The sequence below is a fragment of the Balaenoptera borealis genome (genome assembly GCF_965194805.1).
Source record: "Balaenoptera borealis genome assembly, chromosome: 2".
In the NCBI taxonomy this organism is placed as follows: domain Eukaryota; kingdom Metazoa; phylum Chordata; class Mammalia; order Artiodactyla; family Balaenopteridae; genus Balaenoptera; species Balaenoptera borealis.
The window spans coordinates 183196876-183224026 of NC_138867.1; the positions used below are offsets into that span (position 1 = coordinate 183196876).

Here is a 27151-nt window from a genome sequence, read left to right on the forward strand (position 1 = left end):
AGCCGAGCTAGGCCCAGGTGACCTCAGCATCCCATCTCCCGTCCTAACCCCCACGTCCGAGCCTCCGCCTAGAGCAGGCCCTGCGTGACCTCCGCAAGCCGAGACACCTGCGGCCCGCCACCTCCCCGCGCGGTCAGCGTCCCTATCCTTTTGTAATTAGCAGGTTGAGCTCTGACCGCTCCCCGCCCCAAACCGGGGGACTCCCCACTCCGTCCCCCAGAACGGCAGGCCCACGCCCTAATTGGCCATGGCAGCTACTAAACAACAGGTTAGAACCTTTTTAGGTTGGCAGGCTTCTGTCGAATTTGTATCCCTACTTATGGCCTGTTAATTAAGCCTCTTCATGACGCTCTCAGAGGACCAGGAGATCTCACTCTTAAATGGATCCCTGAAATGGAGGCAGCCTTTAAACAAATAAAGAAGACCCTAGTCACGCCCCGACCCTAGGCTTACCAGACTTAACAAAACTCTTCTCTCTCTTTGTTCATGAGAAAATGGGGGTAGCTCTGGGAGTGTTGACACAATCCTTGGGACCATCTTAATGCCCAGTGGCCTACCTGTCTAAAACCCTAGAGTTGACACTTTAGGGATGGTCTCCCTGTCTAAGGGCATTAGCTGCTGCGGCACTACTAACAGAAGAAGCCTCCAAACCGACAACAGGACAACCGCTTACTGTTGACACTCCGCACCAGGTCATGGATGTCCTTAATTCCAAGGCATTCCGTTGAATTTCAGATAGTAGAATCCAAAAATGTCAAGCTGGGGCTTCCCTGGTGGCGCAGTGGTTAAGAATCCGCCTGCCATTGCAGGGGACACGGGTTCGAGCCCTGGTCCGGGAAGATCCCGCATGCCGCAGAGCAACTAAGCCCGTGCGCCACAACTACTGAGCCTGCACTCTAGAGCCCACGAGCCACAACTGTGGAGCCCACGAGCCACAACTGTGGAGCCCACGCTCCACAATTACTGAAGCCTGCGCGCCTAGAGCCCACGCTCCACAACAAGAGAAGCCACCGCAATGAGAAGCCCGCGCACCACAACGAAGAGTAGCCCCCGCTCACCACAACTAGAGAAAGCCCTCGTGCAGCAACGAAGACCCAACGCAGCCAAAAATTTTAAAAAAAAAGAAAAAAGAAAAAAATCAAGCTTTATTCTTAGAGGGGTCAGAAATATTAGTCAAGCTTTGTACCACTCTAAACCATGCCACTCTCTTGCCCAGCCCAAATCCCAACACCCCTCTACTACATTCCTGTTTAGAAGTTGTTGATCATGCCTACAGTGCTAGGGCAGCTCTACAGGACACCCCTTTACCCAACCCAGATGCAGAATGGTGTACAGACAGCAGTCGTTTCATTTGAGAAGGTCGAAAGGTTTCGGGATATGCAATAGTCAGTTTAACAGAGGTGGTAAGAGTCAGGCCCACTCCATGGGGCAACTACCTCTGCCCAGAAAGCAGAGCTTATAGCACTAGCTGGAGCGCTCCAACTGGGAAAAGGACTACGAATTAACATTTACACAGACCTGGCATACGCCTTCCGTGTAGTCCATGCTCATGCGGCCATTTGGAAGGAAAGGGCCTACTGACCACACATAACACCCCAATCAAACATGGACCAGACATCTTGGACCTATTAGAGGCCATAAAATCCCCTAAGGAATTAGCTATCATCCACTGCAGGGCACACCAGAAGGACCTGCTGGACATAACCAAAGGAAATAATATAGCAGATAGGGAAGCCAAAGGGCCCCCCAAAACGTCCTACAGGTTCTCCTGATCCGAAGTTTAGACCCTTCACCACCACAGTACTCACCATCGGCACTTAAAGAGGGACAAAACCGTGGGTTCACTCTAACCCCTGAAGGGTAGCTACAGAGCCCAGACACCAAACTTCTTTTACTAGAAGCCTCCCAATGGAAGATTCTAAACCACCTTCAGCAGGCTACCCATTTAGGAGCCAAATCCCTCTTCAGACGGGTGGGGACAATATTCACAGGAAAAGGAATCCTCTCAATCCTCCAATCTATATCCCAGGCCTGTCCAGTCTGTCACCGGGCCAACCGAGAAGGGGCTATAAACACCCCCGCCGCTGTTCCATCCAATCCAAAGGCAGGGGAGCCAACCAGGAGAAGATTGGCAGATGTATTTCACCCACATGCCCCCTTGTAAAGGCTTCAGGTATTTCCTAGTCATGGTATATACCTTCATGGGATGGGTAGAGGCCTTCCCTACTAAGACTGAGAGCATCCGAGGTTACCACTACCCTCGTGGAACATATCGTACCTCGGTTTGGAATGCCACGCTCATTACAATCGGATAATGGCCCTGCATTTATTTCAGGTATGACCCAAGGCATCAGCGAGGCCCTCCAAATCAGTTATTATCTTCATTTGGCGCCCTCAGGCATCAGGCAAGGTAGAAAGAGCCAATCAAGCCCTCAAGAAATATCTAAGTTAGCAATAGAGACACACCAGACATGGGTCACCCTTCTTGGTATTGCTCTCTTAAGAGTCCAGATCACTCCAAAGGCCAGGCCTCATATAAGGCCTTATGAAATCTGTGGAGGATCATTCTTAAGCACAGACCTCCTGGGCGATCCAGAGACCCACTATTTAGTACAGTATCTCCCAACGTTAGGATTGACTCTTAAGAATATCTGGGAATACCAGGACCAAAATAGTCCTAAGCCAGATCCCAATTTCTCAGAAACCGCTCCCCACTTACATCCAAGCGAGTGGGTATATGTTAAGAACCTTCCACAGGAATGGAGAGCACTCGAAGCAGTGTGGACAGGACCATACAAAGCCCCGCTGGCCACCCCTACAGCTGCCAAAATACAAGGCTTTACTCTTTGGATCCACATGTCGTGACTAAAGGCAGCCCCTCCTCCAGAGGACAAGAATCCTCAATCCACCAGTGATTCACCAGATGCCTCCTATAGTTGCGAGCCTTTGGACAGCCTCCGCTTTCTCTTCAAAAGACAGGTGATGCCTCCCCAGCCCTCAAGCCTCGATAGCCTGATTTTTTAATCTTGTCACCCTCCTTTTCTTTTTCTGGGCTTTTTCCCTCCCATGGGTTATTCTATTCTACTCCTGTGGAACTGCCTCTTGGTATTTTTGTCTTAACTCAAATATCCCAAAGGTGGTATAACTCTAATTCCACCCACACCATCTGCTCCTAATTTAAATGTGCACTATGAGTCAACTCCTCAGTCTGACCTTTCCATCGTCTCCCTCCGATTGGCCTCGGATTTCTGCCTCAGCACTCTGCTTTTATTGCTCCTTATTACAAGATATAAACCTCCAAAACCCCCATCTATTGAATCTAACCCCAGCCCAACAACGACAGTACATATATCCGTTAGCATGGGACAAAACCCTCCAAGGAGACTTTCAAGATTATACCCCGGACCAACTTTATCAATACTTAAACATAGCCGCCTAAAAACCGTTCTGATTCTTCTCCCTTTTTCCATTCCTGTGCATACATACAGTCGACACCCATATTTACTGCCAGTTCAGGAAGCCCTCAATCTCCTCAATCAGTCTTCACCGGGTTCATACAGAAACTGTTGGATGTGTACCACTGTCTCCAGTCAGTATGGCCTAAAGGCAATTCCCATTCCACCAGATGAATGGAACCAACTTGAATCCTATTTAGCCCCCTCATATTTCGATAGACCAGGATGGGCCGTCAATTCTAGAGTAAAACCTACAGTGGACCATATACTTCTCAACCACATACATCAGAGGCCTCACTATAACTTTCAAGGGCCCATATTCTCCTCAGTCTCTATGGCACAACCGGCTCCTCTATATGTATCCTCTCTCTCTCCACCAGGGCCCCCTGTAGGTAAATTCCTCAATATTTCCCAGGCCTGTAATCATACGTTCACCCTTTCCTGTACCCAAACATGGGTTTCCCTCGTAACTGACGACAAAACAAACTATCCCCATACTTACTATTTTGATTCCCCTTTCTACAGCATTTACTTCCCAAAACCTCCCAATGTTACCACCAATTGGACACAGGCTAGCTATTTTGGGACCTCCATCTGCCCCACCCCATCCCCAAGTTGTCCCTATCAGAACCACAATTTTTGATTCCAACCCTGTAATATTAAACAAGAAGACGACAGAAAACTCAAGACACCCGAGGACTATGACATAGGGTGGAACCCTACTATTCCTTCTTTTAACTGGACTTATAACTTTTCCCATTCCTCAAAGATTGCTTGCCTCTCCCCTTTAGCTGGAATGACTTTAGCTACCACCTATGGGGGCATAGAACATTCCCGTACTCATTTAGGGAAACCCTACTTCAACATCACTTTAGCAATCAATGCTTTTTTTAAAAAATTTTTATTTATTTTTATTTATTTTTGGCTGTGTTGGGTCTTCGTTTCTGTGCCAGGGCTTTCTCTAGTTGCGGCAAGTGGGGACCACTCTTCATCGCGGTGCGCGGGCCTCTCACTATCGTGGCCTCTCTTGTTGCGGAGCACAGGCCCCAGACGCGCAGGCTCAGTAATTGTGGCTCACGGGCCCAGCTGCTCCGCGGCATGTGGGATCTTCCCAGACCAGGGCTTGAACCCGTGTCCCCTGCATTGGCAGGCAGATTCTCAACCACTGTGCCACCAGGGAAGCCCCCAACATCACTTTAGACATCTGCTTAGACCATACAAATCAGCACCTATTTCCTTTGCTGATTCAATGTTTGTTTATGCCTTCCAGCCAACTGAATGGGGACCTGTACCCTTGCATACATTATTCCTAACCTTACCCTTATCAGTGACCGTATCCTGCTTTCTCCTTATACTCTCAATCACATAAAAACAGGCAGCCCTCACTGTAATACCAGTCTTAGGGATTATCATTGGGATAGGAACAGGCTCAGCTGGATTTTAAACTCTATTTTCACTGCCCCACAGCTCTCTCGAACTCACACAACAGATTGTCAACCTAGCAGCGCAAATTAACACTCTACAAGAACAAATAAATTCTCCAGCAGGAGTGGTTGTACAGAATAGAGCTGTAGCCTTACTGCTAACCAAGGTGGGACCGGTGCAATGTTAAAGGAGGATTGCTGTTTTATTTGCTTATTTAAAGAGAGGGAGAAATGTGGTGCTCCAAGGACAAAGAAAAGATAAACTCAGAAGGCCAACATCGCCGGAACAGAGAGTTACGGGACTCATCACTCTGTCACGTAGCAACCATTACGTCTTTGAGCCCTCCCAGCCATTCTGCCCTGCTCCTTTCACGTCCCATATAAGGAAGGGTATTTGTCCTGTTCTTCCCCCCACTCTGCACACTGGAAGTATGCATACCCTACCCAATCAGCAGATGACTCGCAAGTTCCTTTGTTCCCTGGCTAGAAAAACAGACAAGTAACCCATGCTCGGGGTCAGCTCTCCCTATCAGAAAGTCAGCCCGCTGTTCTGGCAGCGACCCTTCAATAAATCCTATCTTTTTTACATTCTGCCTTGTGTCTGGAAATTCTTTTCCAACCCGTTGAATGAGTGAATGTGTTTCAGTAGGCAGTGGGGTTTGCACGACCCTCACATGCACCTGTTGTGGGTCTCACCTGCGCTTATCACGCGGTGTGACACCGTCACTGCGGTGTGGGTCTGCCCAGGGGTACCTGTTTCTGCGACCGTCACCTGCTAAGAACAACGCTCTAAACTGAGAGGAGCCACTCCCCTGGATTCCCACGTAGCCGCCTTCGCGGGCCGCGGATCCTGTTCCCGCGCGGTTGCCCTGGGCAACCCGTGGCGCCACGCTTACTGTATTGATTCGAATCGCGGGCTACGTCACGTCCTCCCGAGATGCCCGCGGCGAGCAGGCACACCCGCGCGGAGTGGGCGGGGCGGGACGCGGACCCGAGGCCCCGGCGCGCGGAGGCGGGGTGGCGGCACGCAGCGCGGGGGCGGGGCCGGCCGCGGGAGCGCGCCCGGAGGAGGGCGCCGGAGGGCGCGGAGCCGCGACCGACGCCATATTAAGGAGCGGGGAGCCCGGGATTCCGTCAGCGGCTGCCGCGGCCGGACGCGGCGTAGCTGCGCTCAGCGGAGGCGGGCGCGGCGTGGCGCCGGGAGAGGCGGGGCCGGCGGAGCCAGCGGGCGACGGGAACGAGCCAGGTGAGGCGGCCGAGGTCTGGGGACCCGCCCCCTGGACCCGAGCGCGACCCCCGAGTCGGGCGGGCTTGGCAGCGGCGTGGGCCTGCCCGGCCCCCGAAACCGAGCTGGCGGCCCGGCCCGCCGCCCCCAAGCTCAGGCCCCCCCCCCACCCCTCGGGAGCCGGCCGGACGCCGGCGCGCCGCCCCGCAAGCCGAGCTAGGCCCAGGTGACCTCAGCATCCCATCTCCCGTCCTAACCCCCACGTCCGAGCCTCCGCCTAGAGCAGGCCCTGCGTGACCTCCGCAAGCCGAGACACCTGCGGCCCGCCACCTCCCCGCGCGGTCAGCGTCCCTATCCTTTTGTAATTAGCAGGTTGAGCTCTGACCGCTCCCCGCCCCAAACCGGGGGACTCCCCACTCCGTCCCCCAGAACGGCAGGCCCACGCCCTAATTTGTGCTCTTCATCATTGGCCTGTCAACCCCGGGTCTCCCAAGTTCACACCATCCAGCTGGGGCCTACCCAAATTGAAACTGCCCCCCCCAACCCCGCCCCGAGCTGTCACAACTCCCCCAGGCTCGGACCAGCCCCCGCCCCCCGCCCGGATAAAATACAATCTGAGGCTCGTGGACCCTGGAACAGCCAGGCTGAGGTGCGGAGACCCTGCCCGAATGGGCTCCCCATTGTGCTCACCGCGCCCCTCTCTGCTCCTGGCACACGGAAGCAGTTAGGCGACGAGTTTTGAATACATAAGTGCCCCACTGGCTCCCAGCCCGTCTGGTTTCTGCTCCCCGCACCCTTACGGCTTGACCCATTCTGGGCATGACCCACCCAGAATCCAGCGCTCCCATCTCGCCACTGACCTCCCCAAAATGTGACACCGCCTGGTGGTGCCCAACTGCCCTCCAATCCGGGACCATTCTGGGTCTTCCAACAAGCACCAGCCCGGCCACCCCGGATCCCGCAAGTGTGGCACAGTCACGCCATCACAGCCGTTTTCCCCTGCTAAAAACTGACCCCCACCTCCCATTGGTCCTGCACTGTCCAGACCTGCCCCCAATTCAAAGCCTGAGTCCCACTGTTGTGCAGCTGTCCAGCCTAAACCTGTTTGGTTTTTCCCTGTTCTCTTTCCCCTCAAGTCATCCCTTGGTTCAAGGTGCCTCTCAGACTGGGAACTAGATCCCCCCACCCCCAGTCCGCTAAGCGATGACCTCATGCCTCTAGCTGGTGAGGCTGCAGCCCACTCTCCTCGCCCCCCGCACCCCAGTCCCCGCCACTTCTTAGCATACTTGGAACAAGGACAGTTTACCTAAAGAAAAACCGTCCACCCAGACCTCACGCAGCCAGCGCCTGCCAGATCCACCTTCCAGATCGGGGCCAGGTGGGAATGCCTTTGAAATGAAGAAGGTTGGTTGGTCCCTCCTGGAGGTGGGGACGGACGGGATTTGCACTCTTGGAAGCTGATGAGATCCTGGGTGGGAGGAGGCAGTGTGCAGTCCTCAGAGTGGGTACACGTTGTCCCCCTGGCCCATTTGTGGGCAGAGTGTCTCGTGGGCCGTCGTGACTGTTGATGTCGAGGGCCCCTTCTGTTTCGGCCACGCTGAGCCGGCTTTTCTTCTGAACCTGAGCGTGGAAGCAGGTGCGCTGCCTGCCCAGCGGGGCTTTGCATAGCGAGTGAGGTTGGATTTGCTCCACGAGCGTCGTGTTAAGGATGCAGGCTACGCCGCCTCCAAACGCCGGGGCTCCGGTCCTTGGACAGCTCTTGGTTCAGAGGACAGTTGCTTTGCTGTGGCTGGGGGCCGCGTCTCACGTGACTGTGCTGGCCAGCGTGCCACCGTGACCATTTCCCAGGACGATCTCAGAATCTGTGCCCTGGCTGTTGCTATCTGTCTGGGGCTGGGCAAGGAGGACCTCGGAGCCTGATGAGTCTTCAGAAGCGGGTCTGCATCGATTTTCACACCAGGTCCTCTGTCTCCTGCCATTCGTAGTTTTGGGGGCCTCTGACTGGGGCAGGTTTTGTATACCCAGGACTTCTGAGTTTGGGGAGGCCCAGAGTGGGGTTGGTTGTGGGACCTTTCGCTCAGTGTTACTGAGACGGATGAGGATCCAAAGTCATTCAGTCTGGAGGGTCGATCCTGGGGACTTCCGGGTAACATCAAGGGACTTGGTCTTTAAGAAAGCAGCCAACTTGCAGCACTCTTGTAATCCTTCTCTTCTAGAGCAGAGGCTCTCAACTGGGGACACTGGTGATGTCTGGGGACATCTGTGGTTGTCATGATTGGGCTGCTCCTGACATCGAGGGGGTGGGGGCCAGGGGTGCTGCTCCACACCCCGCAGCGCCCAGGACGGTCCCCCACAGAGGATGATCTGGCCCTGAATGTCCACAGTGCCGAGGGGGAGAGACCTTGGACTAGAGTCCTGACCAGGAGGCCTGTGAGTACAGGGACTCCATCCCCAGATCCTGCACACGGCCCGGTGAGGCTGGGGCTGTAGAATGCTGGCTTGAGTGGGTGCGGGGGTCCTGGCCGGCCCTGGGGGTTGGCACCGGGAGCCGGTGGCCTGCAGAGCCAGGAAGGGAGTGTTTGGCTCCCCCTCTTCCGCCCCAAGAGCTCCCTGTGGTCCGACTTCTGCTCCCTCACAGGCCCCAGTGGCTTCTTGCTCGTCGGCTCCACTGATCACGGCCCTGCCCACCCCGCACTGGCCTCCCCCAGGCTTTGGCCGCTTCGGAGCCTGCCCGGTGCAGGCAGGGAGTGTTTAAGTCAGGGGACAGGCGCGCAACCGGAGCCCCCAGAACATGGCACTGACAGTCTCGACGGGACGTTGGTCGCCTGACCGCCATGTCCTGTGTTCTTGGCGAGTGACTACTGTCTCCTGCCTCAGCGTCCTCAGGTGTGAATGGAAGGAGAGAACGTGCTGTGCACCTTCCCGGCCTTGCTTCCTTTAGTCATCTGACTACTGCGAGTCGTAAAAAAAAGTAGAACGTGGAACCCACTCGCCTGACTTCCTGTGCCTCCCCCTTCGTCCTTCACTCGCCCTCCTTTTATCATCTTATTTATTTTTGTTGGTAACAGCTTTCCTCAGATGTAATTGTTGTATTCCACACTTCACTCATTTAAATTGTACAGTTGGGAGGTTTTCAGTGTATTTACAAGGTTGTGCAGCCATCGCCACCATCTAGTTTAGAGCGTCTCCATCAGCAGTCACTCCCCATCCCCTTCCCAGCCCCTGGCAACCACTAACCACTCTGTCTGGCTTTGCCTGTTCTGGGCGTTTCATATAAATGGAATCACACAGTATGTGGCCTTTCATATTTGGCTTTTCTCACTGAGCATCACATCTTTAAGGTTTGTTCACGTTGCAGCGTGTCCTCCCTTTTTTGTGGCTGGATAGTATTCCGTCGTATGGATGGGCCATATTGTGTTTGTCTGTCCACCAGTTGGGGGGCCCTTGGGCCGTTGGCCCCTTCTGCGTATTGCGAATAGAGCTGCTAGGAACAGCCGGGCACGGTTTCTTGTGGGGCGGCCCTCCTGTTTAATCGGGACTCAGATGCCTCTGCATGCGCTCCTTGGTGGCCTGCCCCTCGCCCTTAGCTTCCGGTCCTCATTTGCTGCTGGTGCCCAGAGCTGGCTCCTGACTGCAGGCCCACGCGGCCAGCAGCCAGTCGATCCTCTCCTGGGTGTCCTGCGGTGCGTCCAGAAAAGGTTGCTCTTTCCACAGACCTGCCCGTCCCCCCTCCCCTACTTCCCCCAGCCTCACCTGGGCCCCTCCTTTCCGTTCCCCCATCTTTTCAGGACCATCTGCGTTCTCACCTGGGAAAGCAGGCCCCGTCTCCCTGCTCCCTGCCGCTCTGCCCAGTGCACCACCGCCGGCCTGCAAACTCTCATCAAGCCCCTCCACCCGTCCCTTCCCCACCTCCCTGCCACCAGCCGCCCTAGGGCACAGCCCAGGAGACTGCCATTCTGGCCTTGTCACCTTTCCCTCTTCCTGCCCCCAGTGTGCTCCTTACACCCCAGCCTCCCCAAACCATTCTTTCCAGACCCCCCATGCCCTTCCCCAGACCAGAAGGGGCCCAGGAACCATTGCATTGTGACCATCAGGGAGGGTGTCATCCCTGCCAGGCATGACAGCCACTGCAGGAAGGGGTCAGGCTGTACTTGCACTGGGGCCACAGTGAGGGGCCGCTGGGTGGAGGGGTGGAAGGGTGGTGGGGGGAGGGGAAGATGGGGGTGGGGCATGTCTGTCTGTCTGTCTCTCTGCGCTTACAGAAGGGCTGAGCAGCTGAGAGGTCAGTGCTACTCTTTCAAACCGGGGTGGGGGGGGAAGCAACTAGTCCCCCTAAGGAGTTCCCTAAACCAGAGGGTCTCCGCTGGTTTAGGCGGTTGTCAAACCTGGGGGTGGGACATCCAGGGGGCGGGGCCGGGGAAGCTGCTCAACCCCCCACAGTGCCCAGGACGGCCCGCCGCAGAGCAGGACCCCGCCTGAGTGTCAGCAGTGCCAGGGCTGCCCAAAACACACTAGGCTTTTCCTTCTGCCACCGCCCCCCAGGACCCATGGGTGGGAACTGCGGTGAGACAGATTGAGGAAGCACTTTCTGTTGCTCAAGGCTGCCTGTGAGGGGGTGAGATCCCTGTCCCTGCAGGTGTGGAAGCGGACGCAGAGATGTGTAAGGGCTCTGGGGTCCTGATGGGACATCCAGCCTTGAGAGTCAGGCTTCCGACATAAATCACAGTTGTGTGGCCCCCAAGTTGTTCTTCCTTTGCGTGGGGTTTGCATCCTCTGGGTTGCTGCAGACCCAGACGCCCTTACGGTCTGAACGTTTCACCAAGTCAGACGGGAGTGGGTGCTTCGTGTGCTGAGAGGTGGGGGGATGAGAAACTGCGCTTCAGGCATCATTTCTGAGGTTTCGAGCAGCAATCTCACATGGGGTGGAGGTGCCCTGCTGCCAGCAGTGTGCTCTTGGGGGTGTTGTCACGGAGAAAAGAGGTGTTGACGGGATTCTCCTCTCCTTGAGGCTGTGAGCCCGGGGGTGGGATGTAACTCTGGCTCCCTGCTTTGCAGCTCCTGCACCTGCCTGCACACAGAAGGGCAGTAGCCTCAGCTGAATGAATGAATGAATGAGCAAACGAACAAAAGGAAGATGCTCCTCAGGGCTCCGCCACCAGGCCTCCCTCTCCTAGTGATTCCCTTCGGCCACTCGGGAAGGTGCGCTGTCCCCCGTCCAGTGCCGGGCCAGGTCCTTTCTGACTCTGGCCGTTCCCAGCCTTGTCCTTTGCTGTCCTTAGACATAAGGGGCCGCTAGATCGTTGTGTTCCCCCTGCAGGGGGGAGACCACTCCCTTCACAGGAGCCCAGGTCCTAGCCTTGTACAACCACAGCCCACAACCCTGCTCCTCCCACGTCCTCAGGACGGTCCTCCCTCCTCCAAGGGGAGACCAGTCCTTTTCACCTTCGGGGGCAGCGTGGGAGAAGATGGGGCCCTGCCTGGTCACCTGGCCCACAGCTGTGGCCACCAGGATACCTCCCGTGCCGCACAGCCCACATCACCGCGCGGTGGAGCAGGAAGCAGGGGCGCCTGGGATCTGTTGTGCTCCTGTCACTGAGCCCGTGAGACCAGCCCCCATTTCCTAGCGTCTCCTTTGGGTCAGGCCCTCTACCTGCTGCTTCACGGAAGCTGCGCCCAGGTCACCGCAACATGTGCGGTGTTATCCCATTACCCCCATCTTTGAGCTGAAGAGACTGAGGTTCAGAGAGAGGAAGTTGCTTGCCCAGAGCCGTGCAGCCAGGGAGGGGTGAAGCCAGGACTCAGAGCAGGTCTGTCCCTGTCTGCAGCCCGCCCTTTCTCATCCACCCTGCTGGGACTGGTTGACGATCGTGTGGGGAGGGGGCCGCCAGGCCGGCCTGCCTGCCTGGGCCCAGGAAGAAGAGGCAGAGCCAGACTCTGACTGGAGCGGAAGAGTAGGCGACCCCCATTTTCTGGTTGGGTCTCTCCTGTGGGACTTCTCCCCCAACCCCTCAGAGACCGGCTGGAAGAAGACGACCAGCCCCCCGCCTTTCTCGGGGGCTGGTAGTCAGGAAGCCGGGGACGGGCACCAGAGCCAGCCCCGGTCTCCAGGTTCTTCCGCCTGCACGCTTCCGGGAAGGAGGGTGCTTCCCCGAGGTGTTGGGCCCGTTGCCCGTTGAAAGTCTGTGCCCCGAGATGACGGTTTTCAGGGCGCCCCAGCCGTTTGTCACCGTGATCCCTAATTGGATGGCTCCTGCTGGAGCAGGCCGGCGACGAGGCGCACGTGGCCGTGATGACCCGTCCTGAGTGGGCCTTGGAGCTTTAGACGGCTGGCCTGCTGGTGCTGGCCTGGGGAGCCTCTCACTGCGGAGCCCGAGCAGCCGTGGGCAGGTGGGGGCGGGCGGGATGGAGCTGGACCGCCCCCCAGCCACCCGAGCCCCGGTTTTGTGGAATGGAGATAGGATGGCACCTGGGGACCGAGTTGAGTCAAGCGCCTGGACCGCCTGGCGCTGTGCTGGCTGCTGGAGAGGCACAGGTGGCCTTCATGTCACCGCTCTCACTGTCCTCACCTGTGTTCTGACGGTCTCCCCACAGGGCCAGGGCAGTGCCCCGTTCGCCGGGGACGCAGTGCCCACATTGGACCTGGCAGGGCGGTGTCCCCAGGCTCCTGCTGGCATGCTTTCTTCCCCTCCCTTCCCTGTGCCCCGTGTGGGGAGCTGGTGTGACCAGCCCCCCCAGAGGCCAGAGTTACCCTCACTCGGGGTGATCCTGCACCCCGCCCCCCCCCAGGGGACACTGGGCTACGTATGGGGACATCTGTGACCCACACAACTCGGAGGGAGTCTCCCCTGACGTCGAGCAGGTGGGGGCCAGGGAGGCTGCTCCACACCCCGCAGTGCCCAGGACGGCCCAGATGTTAGCGGTGCCACGGGCAGGCGGGCAGGCAGGCGGCCACATGCCACACGCAGACCGTGCTCAGCCTCGAGTACTGAGTCACGAACCACGTCACACGGTATCTCCTTGGCCTCCGAGGCTCACAGCAGGAGAACAGCAGGACCGGTTTTAAAGATAAGCACGGCCTTGAGGGACTTGCGGTTTGAGCACTTCTGGAAGCCGTGCTGGCTGGGCCTGGCGTGAACTAGTGGAGGGTGTGCCCAGGATGCTGCCCTCGTGCTGCCCTCTGCACCGCACGCCCCCCGGGGAGGCCTTGACAGTGACAGTCAGAGGGGCTGCGCTGTCATGGGTCCTGCCCCACATGCCCCTGTCTGACCTTTCCTCCCCTGTGGGCTGGGGGAGGGAGGGCCGGCTCCTGCCCGCACCTGGGGGCTGTTAGTGACTTGAGGTGAAAGCTTGCTCTTGGTATTGTTTCTCACGTGGGACCCCAGCCGCCTCTGGCTCCAGCGGGAAGGAGGGCTCACAGGGCTGGGGCACTGGCTTATCTTCAGGCCCCTTGGTCCTTGCTAACCCCAGGGCCAGCCCGTGCCCCATCATCTCACTCACCAGGGAGCCTCCCTGGCCTGGCCCTACAGGGCCCTCCCCCCAGCACTGCGGACACGGGGGTCGGGTCGTTCTCCGGGGGCGGGGGTGGGGCGCATCCCAGGCGCTGGGATGTAGAGCAGCGTCCTGGGCACCCACAGTCATGACAACCACAGACCTGGCCCAGTGTCCCCTGGGGGCAGAACCACCCTGGTGAGGACCCCTGGGTTGTACTGACAGTGAACCATCCTGCTGAGTACCTGGTGCCTGGAACCCTGGCACGCTGTAGGGCCGAGCAAGGTCAGGGGTATCGAGGAGCCGCAGGCAAGGCCTCCTCAGGAGGGGCAGCCAGCTGTTGAGCAGCTGGCTTGAAAGCAAGGGCCCTGCTCTGTCACTGGGACCTCTTCATCCAGCATGAGTCAGCCTCACTCTCGGAGAGGACCGGGGCCGGGGTTGAACGTGGGGAGCGCACAGGAGGGCAGCCCTGAGGGGTCAGGCGGTCTGTGACACGTGCAGGCCCTACTCCTAGCCTTGTAGGGACCTCATCCTGTCCCTTCAAGTGACCAGGATCATGCCCATTTCCCAGAGGACTAGGCTGAGGCTCGGAGACTGAAGGCTAGTCTGAAGCAATGAGAGAAGGTGTGGGCCGCCTGGCTCTTCATTCTGGGGGCCACGAGGGGTAAAGAGGAGACGCACCTTCAGGGCTGGCTTGGCGGGTGGGCGAGCCTCCCAGTGACAGTGCCCTGCAGAGGGGGCACTGGCAGCCAGCGACTGAGGACCCCAGCCCACCTCACAGACCACGGACACCAGCCTGCAGGTGCCGGCTCCTGGGCAGAGCGTCTCTAGGGCCAGGGTTCTGGCCCCTCTGAGCAGGCTCTCGTCGCTTCCTAACCCCGCTCTGTCTCCCGAGGCAGCTCTAAACCCCCTGCAGCCTGGGGGAGCCTTTCTCAGCCGCCTTGCAGATCCTCTGTGCTCGGAACTTCTTTTCAACAGAAAAGTCACTACTCTGTCTCTGCCTTTTACTAGGAAACTTTGCAGATACACAGCAAAGGTGGCAGAGCGTTCCCCTGCACAGCCAGCCATGCCCCTGCTGCCCAAACTCTTCTGGTCTCGAGCCGGGGCATGCATGGTCCCCGCTCTCCCCGGCTGCTCGTTTCTTTGAATGGCCGGCAAGTTCCCATGATGCAGAATCCAAGAAGCACAGAGTGACAAGACAGGGGGGACCAGGGCTTCCTTCCTCTCCTGACCCCGTCCTCTAGTTCCTCTTCCCCAGCCGACCTTCCCAAACCTTCCAGAAATGGCTTGCTCTACACAGCATGTTGTCACGTGCACTGGGTCCCAGAGACCCGCCCCCCTTTTACTGCAGTGCCTCCTGTGGGGAGATGGGCCACACCCTGCAGGTAGACGTCTGGTCTGTAGACGTCTCTCGTCCCCTGCTTTCCTAAGCAGCCTGCGGAGAAGTCTCCGTACACAGGGTTTTGCCCACACGCGCCAGAGTTTCTAAGGGTAAATTCTTAGAAGTCAGAGAGGATGTGCGTTTTTAGATTCTGAAAGCAGTTGCCAAATTCCGGCTCCTGCCAAGCGTGGGTGCGAGGGTGCGTCATCTGATCGTGGAGTTGCGCGGGGATGGGGGGAGCGGGCTCTGGGCTGGGTTCGCAGCCCTCTGGCCGCGCGTGCAGCCGAGCCTCTTTTTCCAGGAACCGTTTGTATCCTCTGCCGCTTTGGTCTGTCCTGAGGGTGGCAGGTACTTTTCCCTGTTATGTCATTCTTTTTTTAGAAAACTGTGTTTGTGGTGTGTTTGCTTGCAGACACTTTCATTTCTCCACACGTGAATTTATCAGCCTTTTCTCTCAGGGCTTCCGGCTCTTCTGGTCTTCTGCAGTGCGGCAAGCAGCAGTCTTAGAGGAGGTGGGCGGGCGTCCCCGAGGTCCTGGGACCGAGGACTCTCTCGGATGCCACCTCCACTCTCTAGAATAGGCCGCTTGCAGCCTGGCGGAGGCACAGGCCCTCGGCTCTGAGAATGGGCTGGAGTGGGGGCTCAGCCCGGTTTTGTCGCCAGCATCATGTGGTTTGGGTGTGACGGCGGCCGACCAATGCTGCGAGTTACCGCTCTCCTCCAGAGATCTTGGTTGAGGCCCTTGGCGTCTGTCTACCTCCTCACCGAGACAGCCTGGGTGTGCAGGGCGGGTGCCCCTGAGGGCACCGGCTTGTCACTTTAGAGAAGAGGGCAGCGTCCATGGTGGGGCGCGTCATCTGCATCTACAAGGGCAGAGCTTGAGAAGGCGTTAGTCCTGGAGCCCCTGCACCCGTGCCCGTGCCTCCGCTAGTCCCTCTGCGAGGGGTCGGGTCTCGGAGACACCATCCTGGGCTGGATGCTGGCATCTGACGGCCCCACACACTCACCCACTGCCCAATCTGGACCTCGCGTCCGCCTTGCCCCTCCGTAGACAGCTGGCCGCTGGGGCACGCTGCCACCGGCATGGCTCCTCTTCCCCTGGTGACTTGTCTCTGGCTCACCGCCCCGCTAGGCAGGGAGCTCAGCACGGTGGGACTGTGTCCTCGCTGCCTGCTCCAGCCCAGCACCTGCCCCAGGCCTGGGGGTGCTCAGAAAACATGGGATTGGTGGGGTGAATGAAGACTCTCCGACAGACGCGTGAGCCGCACGGGCTGGGGCAGAGAGCAGGCCTCTGAGGGCCCCCGTTGAGGACACCCTCTCGGCAGCCACCTCCCCCTAAAGATCAGCAGAGGTGGTCTCGGTGCTCTACCTTCCTCCGCCTGCCCCTAGTGTGTGCGTGTCCTGCAGTTGTTGTAACAAATTACTACAAACTCCGTGGCTTAAAACAACAGAAATTTATTCACACAGTCCTGGAAGTCAGGAGACTGGCTCGGGCCTCACGGGGCTAAAATCCAGGCCTGGGCAGTGCTGGTCCTTCCAGAGGCTCCAGGGAAGCATCTGTTCCCGCCTTTTCCAGCTTCTAGAGGTGCCGCCTCCCTGGCTCGCGGCCCCGTCCTCTATCCTCGTATCTCTGTCGTATCCAGCAGTGCAGCATCTCCCGTCTCTCTCTGCCTCTGACCCTCCGCCTCCACTGGGCCCCCCGGGACATCCCCATCCCAGGGGCCTTAACCCCATCTGCAAAGCCTGTTCTGCTATATAAGGGAACATACCCAGAGGTTGGGGACTAGGAACCTCTCTGACCCTCAACACACACATCTGTCGGCAGTGAGACGTCCGCCAGCTGCACGGGCTTCCGCAGAGTGTCCCGTTGGGATGTCGCCGGCAGATGGGGTGGGGCGCGCCACTCTGGGCGTACTCGCTGGACTCGGATTCAGCGCACCCCCGGCGCAAGGCCACTTGGCGTCTTAGGAGCAGCTTCTTTGCGCATCCCAGGAAACCAGTCTCCCGCTGCGTGTGCTCCGAGATGACCGCGGTGCTTTGCGCTCTGCTTAGGTTCTGGCGTGCGGGCGGCGTCCAAGCTGTTGTCTGGGCCCTGCCGTCTGACCACACAGGGAGCCGCTGGGGGCATTGGCACGGTGGCTTTGGTCTGTGAACGGAGGGGCCGTGGTTTCCGTCGGAAATGAGCTCATGTGGACCGAGAGGCTTAGAGGGCTGATGATGAGGCCCCTCGTTCCCCTGGGCCCCGCCGGCCCCGAGCTGTAGCCCAGCAGTGGGGGCCCTGGAGGTGGTGCCGCCGAGCGCACGGCCGAGTGCGCCTGCACCTGCTCTCCCGAGGGCTCACTGCCCGGCAGGCGGCACACGAGGCCCTGGTCAGGGCCGCCGCGGTTGACCACACACGTCGGGCCAGGAAGTTAGCCAGGCTCTCTGAGCCTCATTTCCGTGTCTGCAGAGCAGGGACAGCCAACTGGCCCAACTCTGGAGCCGCTAGAACAGGGCCGTGACGGCTCTTCTGGTGTCCGGCCCCACTCGAAGCCCGTTCACGGGCCCCTCAGTCGCCGTAGACGCCGGCCCTGCTGGGGCTTGGTTCTGGCTTGCACTTGGCCTGGCACTGTGGTCAGCGAGACGGCCGGGTCCACCCTTGGGAAACGGTCCCCTGAATGGGTGTCTCCCCCCAGGCCAGATGCTCAGATGGGCGCCTTTGTGTCCCGCTATGGCCTTGCTGCCCAGGAGCCGTCGGGTGTGGTGAGGGCATGCGGGGGGCTCTGGGTGGGCACGTGGGGAGGGGGAGGGCAAGGCCAGAGACGGAGACAGCCGTCTGTCATTTCAGAGACTATGTTCTGGGGCCAGAATGGACAAAATGTGTCTAGGGACGCCTGCTGGGGCAGGAAGCCGTTGGCCAACAAGGGGGTGCCTGCTCCCAAAGGTTTACCTGAAATGAGGGGGGGGGCGGAGGTGTTGCAACCCTGCTTCTCACCGAAGCAGGAAGCCCGCTGTCTGTCGATGACAGGGCATGGGTGGCTCTGGGCCAGCACGGGCTCAGAAGGGCCCCAGGCTGAGTGGAGGGAGGGCCATGGGCACGGGGGCGGGTGGGCGTCCAGGCAGGAGCCCTGTCCCTTCCCCCACCTGACCCCTTGCCCAGCTTCGACAGCCTCATCTTTGCAAGGGGGTGCAGGCATCCAGTTCACGGGGCCACGTGGAGGGAACACGGCGTAAGATAGGCACGCTGAGGTGAGCAGTGGCTGCGTTACTGTCCCGTGGGCTCTAACCCGACTGGCTCCGCTTCGGCCAAGCATCTGGCTTTGGGCCGAAGCCACACCAAGGCAGCCCTGTGCATCACATAATCCCGGCGAGGGACAAGGACCTGACCGGCTCATGCCGGTGCTTCAGCCCAGGGTTAGGCCCAGGAGCTCGGAGAGGCCATTTGGGGGCATGAAAGTAGCACTTCAGCAGATCGGCCTGAGTGTCTCATAGTCTCCTGGTCACACAGAGAGACGCGAGCGCTGGACTTTCCTCAGGTGTCTTTTTTTTTTTTTTTTAAGGGCAAACGTTCTCTCTGGTTTACTTTCTTTTTCTTTTTTTTTTTTTTAATTTATTTATTTTTGGTTGTGTTGGGTCTTCGTTTCTGTACGAGGGCTTTCTCTAGTTGCGGCGAGCGGGTCCACTCTTCATCGCGATGCGCGGGCCTCTCACCATCGCGGCCTCTCTTGTTGTGGAGCACAGGCTCCAGACACGCAGGCTCAGTAGTTGTGGCTCACGGGCCCAGTTGCTCCGCGGCATGTGGGATCTTCCCAGACCAGGGCTCGAACCCGTGTCCCCTGCATTGGCAGGCAGATTCTCAACCACTGCGCCACCAGGGAAGCCCTGGTTTACTTTCTGTCTGTACGGACTTGACAGCTCTGGGACCTCTCATGAGTGGAATCACACAGTATGTGGCCTTTTGTGTCTGGCTTATTTCACTGAGCATGATGTCCTCAAGGTTCATCCATGGTGTAGCAGGTGTCAGAATCTCCTTTCTTTTTAAGGCTGAGGAATATTCCAGGGTGGGGTTGGAGCATGCCTTGTCTATCCATTCACTGTGGGTGACACTTGGGTTGTTTCTCTTCTTAGCTTTTGTAAATAGTACTGGTAAGAGCATTTGAACATTAGCTTCTGTGTGGGTCTGTTTCCTTTCTCCGGGCTGTGTATCTCAAAGTGGAGTTGCTGGGTCACGTGGCTATGTGTATTTGATTTCTTGAGGAGCTAACAGGGGCAAGGGGATGGGGAGGGAATGTTTCATGGGGACAGGGTTTCAGTTTGGGAAGACGAGGAAGTTCTAGAAGTGGATGGTGGGGCTGGCTGCCCGACAACGTGAATGGACTGAATGCCGCTGAACTGTGCACCTAAAAATGGTAGAGATGGTGAATTTTATGTTACGTGTATTTTACCATAATTTTTTTTAAAGGCAAGTGTGGACTTCCCCAGGGTACTACACCTAGGAATTTGTATTCGTAAACTTAATTTCTGGCCAGCCTTCACTTTTCGAATGCTTGATACTTGGTCTGTTGTCAGAGCGGCGCCGGCCTGGAGGCTCGGGGGCCGGAACTAGCCAGCACTGCCCCGTCCAGCCCTCGGGCTGCAGCCGGAAGCGTAGGGTGACCGTGATGGCGCGAGGCCGCGGGGGTGGGGGCAGAGCAGGCGCGGGGTGGGAAGCTGTGCTCCGGGGCACCCTCGGCGCCGCCCCCCCCCCCCCCCGGAGCCTCAGGCATCCCTGGACTCTGGCCTGCCGTCCCCCGGGAAGGGTACCCTGCCCTCTGAGGCGTCCGCTGGCCTCCGCCCTGTCCTGGCAGGCGCACAGCCCTCCGGCCTCAGGCCTGCTCTTCCCTCTCTGGAATGCCCCTCGGCATCCCCTCGCTGCGGCACTCGCGCTCCTCTTCCTCAGAGGCCTCCCCAGGCGATCGGGGAGCTGGTGGGAGCTGGGCGGGGGCGTGTCCGCTGGAGGCCGCCGTCCCCCGCCCCGGCAGGCCTGGCGCCCGGTCCGCTCCGCGGACCCCCGCGAAGGGACAGGCAGGCGACTGATGGGCCGCCCCGCCTCCCTCACGGGGCCTGAGGAGCTAAGGGGCGAGGACGAGGTCCCGGGGGCGGCTCACGGCCTAGAGCGTCTGAAGCAGGAAGGCAACGAGATGGGTGCCTGTGTGGGATGGGGGGGCCTGCGGTAAGTGGGCGACCGGCCAGAACCAGGACAAAGGGGTGCGGGCCCCGTGGAAGGTTCCTGCAGAACAACCAGAGAGGAGCCCCGTTTGTCCCCGTCACATCCCGCTGGGCTCCTGGGAGGGAAGGGCCCCCACCTGGCAGGGGACTCGGCCGTCCCCGAGGAGTGCCCTGTGCTCGCCAGGCGGCGGTGGGGACCGCTGCACGCCGGCACTGACCTGTCGCGCCCTCCCCGCCCAGGCTGACGGCCGCCATGGACCAGGACTACGAGCGGCGCCTGCTCCGGCAGATCGTCATCCAGAACGAGAATACGATGCCGTGCGTGAGTGCCCAGGGCTGCCCCGCCAGCGCCGGGGAGACTTGGGGGGCGCGGGGGGGGCAGGCAGCTGCTGGGCTTTGGCCCTCGGAGAACAGAGGTGCCGACGGGTGACAGACACGTCCTCCCCCGCGGCGGCACAGCCGCGCCAGGTGTGAGATCCCCCAGCACCTCCCGCGCTGCCCTCCACTGCCGGGGCCACAGACCCCTCATCCTCGTGGGCAGCCGGGGCAGAGGAGCGATGGTGGCACGGGAGGGCCCTGTTTTGCTCTTTACTGCATCGCCACCCCCTCCGCCGTGTTGTGTTTCTCTGTCCTGGGCTCCCGACACGTTGCAGGCTGCGCCTGCTGGTTCTCAGCGCTCTCAGCTCCGCGCTGGGCCGTCCAGGGCGGGGTCCTTCCTGCCTCTTCCAGATTCTGGTGTTGCCGGCAGTCCGAGGCTTACAGACCCACTCTCCAGTCTCTGCCTCATCTTCACGTCCCCCCTTCCTCTGTGTACCGGTGTCTCTGTCTCTTCTGAGAACACCAGGCCTTAGATTTAGGGCCACCCTGCTCCAATATGACCTCGTCTCAACTTGATGATACGTGCAAAACCCCTATTTCTAATTAAGGTCACATCGCAAGTATCAGGGTTCGGGACTTCAGCATATCCTTTTGGGGGACACAGTTCAACCTACAGCAGATCCCTTGTAGAAAGAGGGACATTCCTGGGACATTCCCACTGCCTGGTTCTGGGGTTGGGTCGTGGTCTGATGGGGGAATAGCCTTGTGTGCGGGGAATGGGGCTGGCAGGACGACAGGCTCTCAGTGTCGGGGGACAGATGCTCTTTGTTCTGTGCTGTCAACGTTCCCGTCCTTTGGTGACTGCTGAGAAACGGATCTCAGCACCTGGCGGTGTCCATGGTCGGGCTTTCGCTCCCCGGCCTCTTCCCACCCACAGAGCCGGACGGATGAACTGAGCTCCAGACGTGGTGCCTCTAGCAGGTTCCAGCACGTGGGTCACTACCAAGATCAAACCCTCGTTCAGTGGCCAGAGGCCAAGGGCGAGGAGGCACAGTGGGCGGGGCCTCAGTCGGGGAGGAGAGGCTGGCCTTGAGGCGCTCTGGGGGCTCTGAGGCACCCAGCCCGCCCTGCCGTCTTTCCAGGTTGCAGAGATGCGGCGAACCCTGACACCCGCCAACTCCCCCGTGTCCTCCCCCAGCAAGCACGGGGACCGCTTCATCCCCTCCAGAGCCGGCGCCAACTGGAGCGTGAATTTCCACAGGATCAACGTGAGGGGGCTCGGGAGAGGGACCCTGACGGCGCAGCCTTGGGGCACGGGCGGGTCCCTTCCCACTCAGCCCTACCTCCTTCCCCTCCCTGTCCCACAGGAAAATGAGAAATCTCCCAGCCAAAACCGGAAAGCCAAGGATGCCACCTCGGACAACGGCAAAGGTCGGGACTCAGGCCCCCCCGCCCCCTGCCCCCTCCGCCCCACCCCCCCAGCCCGGTCTCACGGAGCTTGGTGCCCACAGACGGCCTGGCCTACTCGGCTCTGCTGAAGAACGAACTGCTCGGTGCCGGCATCGAGAAGGTGCAGGACCCACAGACGGAGGACCGCAGGCTGCAGCCCTCCACGCCTGAGAGGAAGGGCCTCTTCACGGTGAGCCCCGCTGGCTGCCCCCGGCCTCCGGTCTCAGCCTCCGCGGGCGTCTCCTCCCATCTCAGCACTGCCCGGGGGGCTGGAATCCCAGAGGCACGGGGGACCGCTTAACCCCGTGCCTCGCACCAGGCCTGTCGCCCTCCTGCGCGGCCTGTGGGTTGGAGGGACCTGGGACCGGTGCCGCCTGCAGGGCGGAGGGGCGGGGGCTCAGCCTGAGCCGCCCCGCAGCCCACCTCCCCGTTTGGGCCCCGGGGCAGCGCCAGAAGGCCTGGCTTGGGTCCCTCAGGAGACTCTGGGCTGAGGGGCTGGTGGCTGCACGGGGGCTGGAGAGACAGGCTGATGCCAGCAGCCCTGCAGGAGGACGCCTTGGGTGCGAGGCTTGGTTTGCCCGGGACGCGCATCTCTAGTCAGAGCCCCTCCCAGTTTCGGCGCCCCTGGACTCGGGCACACGCCACCAGCATCCACTCAGTGGGTGTCCCCTGCCCCCAGTATTCCCTCAGCGCCAAGCGCTCCAGCCCCGACGATGGCAATGACGTGTCTCCCTACTCCCTGTCCCCCGTCAGCAACAAGAGGTGAGTCCAGACCTGCACTGGCCAGGGGTGGGGCTGGGGGGCAGCCGGGCAGGGCCCGGGAGCTGCCATCAGTTCTAGAGCTGTGTACGGGGTACGGGGTGGCCCAGAGGACCCCCCTCACTGGGGACTTGCTGCAGGCCCAGACCAGGTGCTGGGAGCCCAGGAGGGGTCCTGCAGGAGGTGCTGGGCAGAGGGGAAGGTGGGGCTGTCGGAGCTCAGAGCGGCTGAACATCCAGTGGTGGAGGGGTCGGTGGCCGTGGGGTCACCCACGGGTTTGGGATCACACAGTGACAGAGTCGGGACAAGCGGGAAATGACGCAGCCTCCCAGTGCCACCGGGAGGAGATGGCGTCTCTGCAGTTCTGTGCAGTTGTTGCCAAATCTCTGCCTTGGTCTCTCTCTGCAGTCAGAAGTTACTGCGGTCACCACGGAAACCCACCCGCAAGATCTCCAAGATCCCCTTCAAGGTCCTGGACGCGCCCGAGCTGCAGGACGACTTCTACCTGAACCTGGTGGACTGGTCATCCCTCAACGTGCTCAGCGTGGGGCTGGGGACCTGCGTGTACCTGTGGAGCGCCTGCACCAGCCAGGTGGGCGCCGCTGAGCCTGTGCGCACGCACGCGGGCTGCGGGGCGGCAGCCGAGCCGGGCCGGGGCCTGTGTGAAGGGTGGGAGTGTTGCCGGGGGCCTCCAGAGCCTGGGGCAGCTCCCGGCCACCCGCTCCTCCCAGGTCTGTCTCCTCAGTGTGCAGACTCTCCTGGGGTCGGTCAGCAGGGGTGAGCGGAGGCCCACGCCCGTCCCTGCCCTGGGCTGGCTTCCGAGAGTCAGGAGTCCTTGCTCCCCGGCCTGAGCTCCAGCCTCCGCCCGTGCCAGCAGAAGAGGCGCGGTGTCTGGGCCCGACTGAGTGCAGTGTCCCCCGCCCAGCAGTAAATGTCTCGGAGTGGCTGCTGGACACACATGGGCTCAGGGTCTGCAGGGCACAAAGACCCTGCAGGTGGGGTGTTTGAGGGACAAAACCAGATGCAAGTGGGTTCAGAGAAGGCGAGCGAAGCCAGCACAGGGAGGCCGGCGCACCCGCACTTACACACACACACACACATACCCGACCCCCGACCCAGCAGCCTGTGGCCGACACCCGCTGCAGGGACTCCCCCCCCACCCGCGGGCGTGATGCCCGCATCCCTCCAGGCTCTGTGCCGTCAGCATCCCTGTGCTTGGGTGTGTCCCCTCCCGGCCTGTGGCTTCCCGAGCCCCCCAGCCGCCTTCTGCTGGGTCCCAGCACTGACGCTAGTGCCCCCGGGCCTGAGGTGTGAACGAATGAATGAATGGGTGAACAAACAGATGGATGAGTGGACAGTCTGGGCCTTGAAGGAGCAGTGGGCACCAACTGCTCCCCCTTCCGCCAGGTGACCCGGCTCTGTGACCTCTCCGTGGAAGGGGACTCGGTGACCTCCGTGGGCTGGTCTGAGAGGGTCAGTACACTAGCCCCATCACCCCGCTGGGCAGGGTTGGCCCAAGGAAGGTCGACCGGACCTCACTGGAGGGGCCCTCCGCAGTGTTGGGGGCCTTGGAGACCCAGAGGAGCCAGAATCTGGCCTTGTGGTCACTTGTCCAAGCCCCAGTGACACCTGTGCCCCCAGCTGTCCCCAGCCTGGTAGAGATGATTGGAGTGACAGAGACTCTGGGGCAGGCTCGCTCCACACGTTGAAGCATGCGGATCTTGGGGCACGTTGCATGGATTTTAACAGTCCCGCTCTCTGTACTACCATCTGCCCAGAAAGTTCCTAGGAGGGGTGTCCGAAGGGGCGCGCGTTAGAGACCTTGAAAGAAGTGGGCCCAAGGCTGTGTTGCGGGGAGGTGAGGGGAGCTCCCCAGCCGCCCGAGCAAGGGGTCCCCACACAGGGGCCTGATGCCCGCTCTCGCCCACGTCGTCGTCCTAGGGGAACCTGGTGGCCGTCGGCACACACAAGGGCTTCGTGCAGATCTGGGATGCGGCCGCAGGGAAGAAGCTGTCCATGCTGGAAGGCCACACAGCGCGCGTTGGTGAGGAGCCGCTCGGGGCCCGGGGATGGGTGGGTCCCGAGGGGCCGGGTCGCGTCGTCATCCCACCCTCTGCCCGGCCGCAGGGGCGCTGGCCTGGAACGCCGACCAGCTCTCATCCGGGAGCCGGGACCGCATGATCCTGCAGAGGGACATCCGCACGCCGCCCTTGCAGTCAGAGCGGCGGCTGCAGGGCCACCGGCAGGAGGTGTGTGGGCTCAAGTGGTCCACGGACCACCAGCTGCTCGCCTCAGGGGGCAACGACAACAAGGTAGGCCCAGCCCCTGCCCTCCCTCCCTCCCCGCCGGCCCCCCTGCCGTGGAGCAGGGGTGATGGGTGACAGGGGTGCACCCCGAGGGAGGCCAGGATGGGCCCTGCCTTCCCTTGGGGGACGAGCTGCCTGGGCCTCACGGCCCCATCCCCGCAGCTGCTGGTCTGGAACCACTCAAGCCTGAGCCCCGTGCAGCAGTACACAGAGCACCTGGCGGCCGTGAAGGCCATCGCCTGGTCCCCGCACCAGCACGGGCTGCTGGCATCCGGCGGCGGCACAGCCGACCGCTGCATCCGCTTCTGGAACACGCTCACGGGGCAGCCGCTGCAGTGCATCGACACCGGCTCCCAGGTGTGCAACCTCGCCTGGTCCAAGCACGCCAATGAGCTGGTGAGTGCGGGGCGCAGGAGGCCAGGCCCCGGCCGTCCAGGTCTGGCAGAAGCTGACCTGGTGCGTGTGCCCAGTGACCGCAGGAGAGGCCCGAGGGCTCTCATGTGCAGTGTGTTTCTCTGTCTGGAGCCAGTCATCGACCAGGGTGTGGGGCTGAGGGCTGACACCTGTGGTCTCTGCACCCTGCGGGCGGGCCTTGGTGTCCTTGTGCCTCGGTGGGTGTGTCGGGGTGGGGGGCGGTCTGCGCCCTGGGGTCACTGGAGGGGAGCCCCAGGCTCTGACAGCGTTCTCTCTGTCCCCTAGGTGAGCACGCACGGCTACTCGCAGAACCAGATCCTCGTCTGGAAATACCCATCCCTGACACAGGTGGCCAAGCTGACCGGGCACTCCTACCGGGTCCTCTACCTGGTGAGTCTCCCCAGCCGGGCCCGGTTCCTCCATCTGGCCCAGCTTCGGGCTCTGGGGCTGAACGGCAGGGTGCAGCACCATCGCTCTGAGTCTGTTTCCCCAACGCCCCGCCCCTGCCCTGTGAGCGGGGGCAGCTCTGCCCGCCTTTATAACCTCCAGGTATTTGTTTCCACATAAAAATAGAAGATGCCACGAATAACCCACATCCAGCTGCTCAGATCATCTCTAGATGTTTCACCAAATAACCATTTGCACGTGTCTGGAGAAAAGAGCCCCTCCCCAGATCCACTCACTCTTCAATATTTTCGTTTTTTCTAGAAAAAAGTTTTGTGCTTAAACCAGCAAATCCTTTGCCCAATTGCACAGAGTGGGACCCCTGCTGGGGCAGGAAGCCATTGGCCAACAAGGGGGTGCCTTGTTGTGGTGGGGCGTGGCATCTCACGGCTTTGCCCGTAGGCCACAAGGACAGCGGGGGTCTGTCTTCTCCCGCAGGCCATGTCCCCTGACGGAGAGGCCATAGTCACTGGTGCTGGAGATGAAACCCTGAGGTTCTGGAATGTCTTTAGCAAAACCCGTTCGACAAAGGTAAAGTGGGTCGGTATCAGCGCCAGATGTTCCCCCACGTGTGTGCCCTCAGCCTGTCCTGGGGCCTCCTCCCCCGTCCCCGCCGCTCAGCCAGCCCGTCACCCCGTCAGCTGTGCCCTCCCCGGGATCCCCACACCCCCTCTCCTCCTCCTGCATCACCTGGTGTCCCTGCACATCCTGGGGCACTCGCCGCGCAAGGTGCCCGCACAGGCCCCTCCTCAGGCCCGGAGCCTCAGGGTCCCTCCAGGCAGAACTTCCTTCCGGTGCCCCAGCAGCTGGCGCCCAGCCCAGCGGCCCAGCCCCGCAGCCGGCCCCTGCGGGAGGTCACCGGACCAAGGGCTCAGCGTCGCTCCTGTGTGCCCTGCAGGAATCCGTGTCCGTCCTCAACCTCTTCACCAGGATCCGGTAAACCCGTGGCCGTGCCGTCCTGGTCGCAGAGCGCCACCTCTCAGCGTGCATGGACCCTCCCCTCCCCCGAACACGGGCCCCAGAGGAAGACAGGCAGCCAGGGTGGGGCGGGAGCCGGGCCTGGAGAGACCCTGAAGGTTCTATTAAAGCCTGATTGTGAACCCTGTCAGCCGGTGTTTGGGGCGGGGCCGGGCTCGGGCACCAGCAGGAGTGGGGCCTCCGGAACCCTCCACCCTGGGTGGCCCCGGCTCGGACGGCTGTGCTCGGAGCGGGATGGACGCCTCCTGGATGTCGCCTGCTTCCGTCCATGTCCGTCACCGCCTCGCTGGGGCTTCGTGCTCTGCCCGGAAGCTCGTGCTCAC

The 27151-nt window shown here is 60.5% G+C and overlaps 1 protein-coding gene across 5 annotated transcripts; it reads left to right on the forward strand.

Moving 5' to 3' along the window:
- The first annotated feature begins 5939 nt into the window (after positions 1–5939).
- FZR1 (fizzy and cell division cycle 20 related 1) lies at positions 5940–26950 on the forward strand. Of its 5 annotated transcripts, none has more exons than XM_082380263.1 (14): positions 5940–6125; positions 20401–20482; positions 21621–21746; positions 21846–21909; positions 21990–22117; positions 22607–22689; positions 23095–23278; positions 24094–24159; positions 24628–24730; positions 24814–24998; positions 25155–25388; positions 25692–25796; positions 26289–26390; positions 26749–26950. In XM_082380263.1, the coding sequence occupies exons 2-14, from the start codon at positions 20414–20416 to the stop codon at positions 26788–26790; spliced, it is 1491 nt and encodes a 496-aa protein (XP_082236389.1). In that variant the 5' UTR covers positions 5940–6125; positions 20401–20413; the 3' UTR covers positions 26791–26950. The 5 variants fall into 5 exon arrangements, with proteins under 5 accessions (XP_082236389.1, XP_082236388.1, XP_082236385.1 ...); XM_082380262.1 differs by having other exon boundaries at positions 6074–6125; positions 20401–20478; XM_082380259.1 differs by lacking the exon at positions 5940–6125 and adding an exon at positions 20060–20164.
- Positions 26951–27151: the final 201 nt, after the last annotated feature.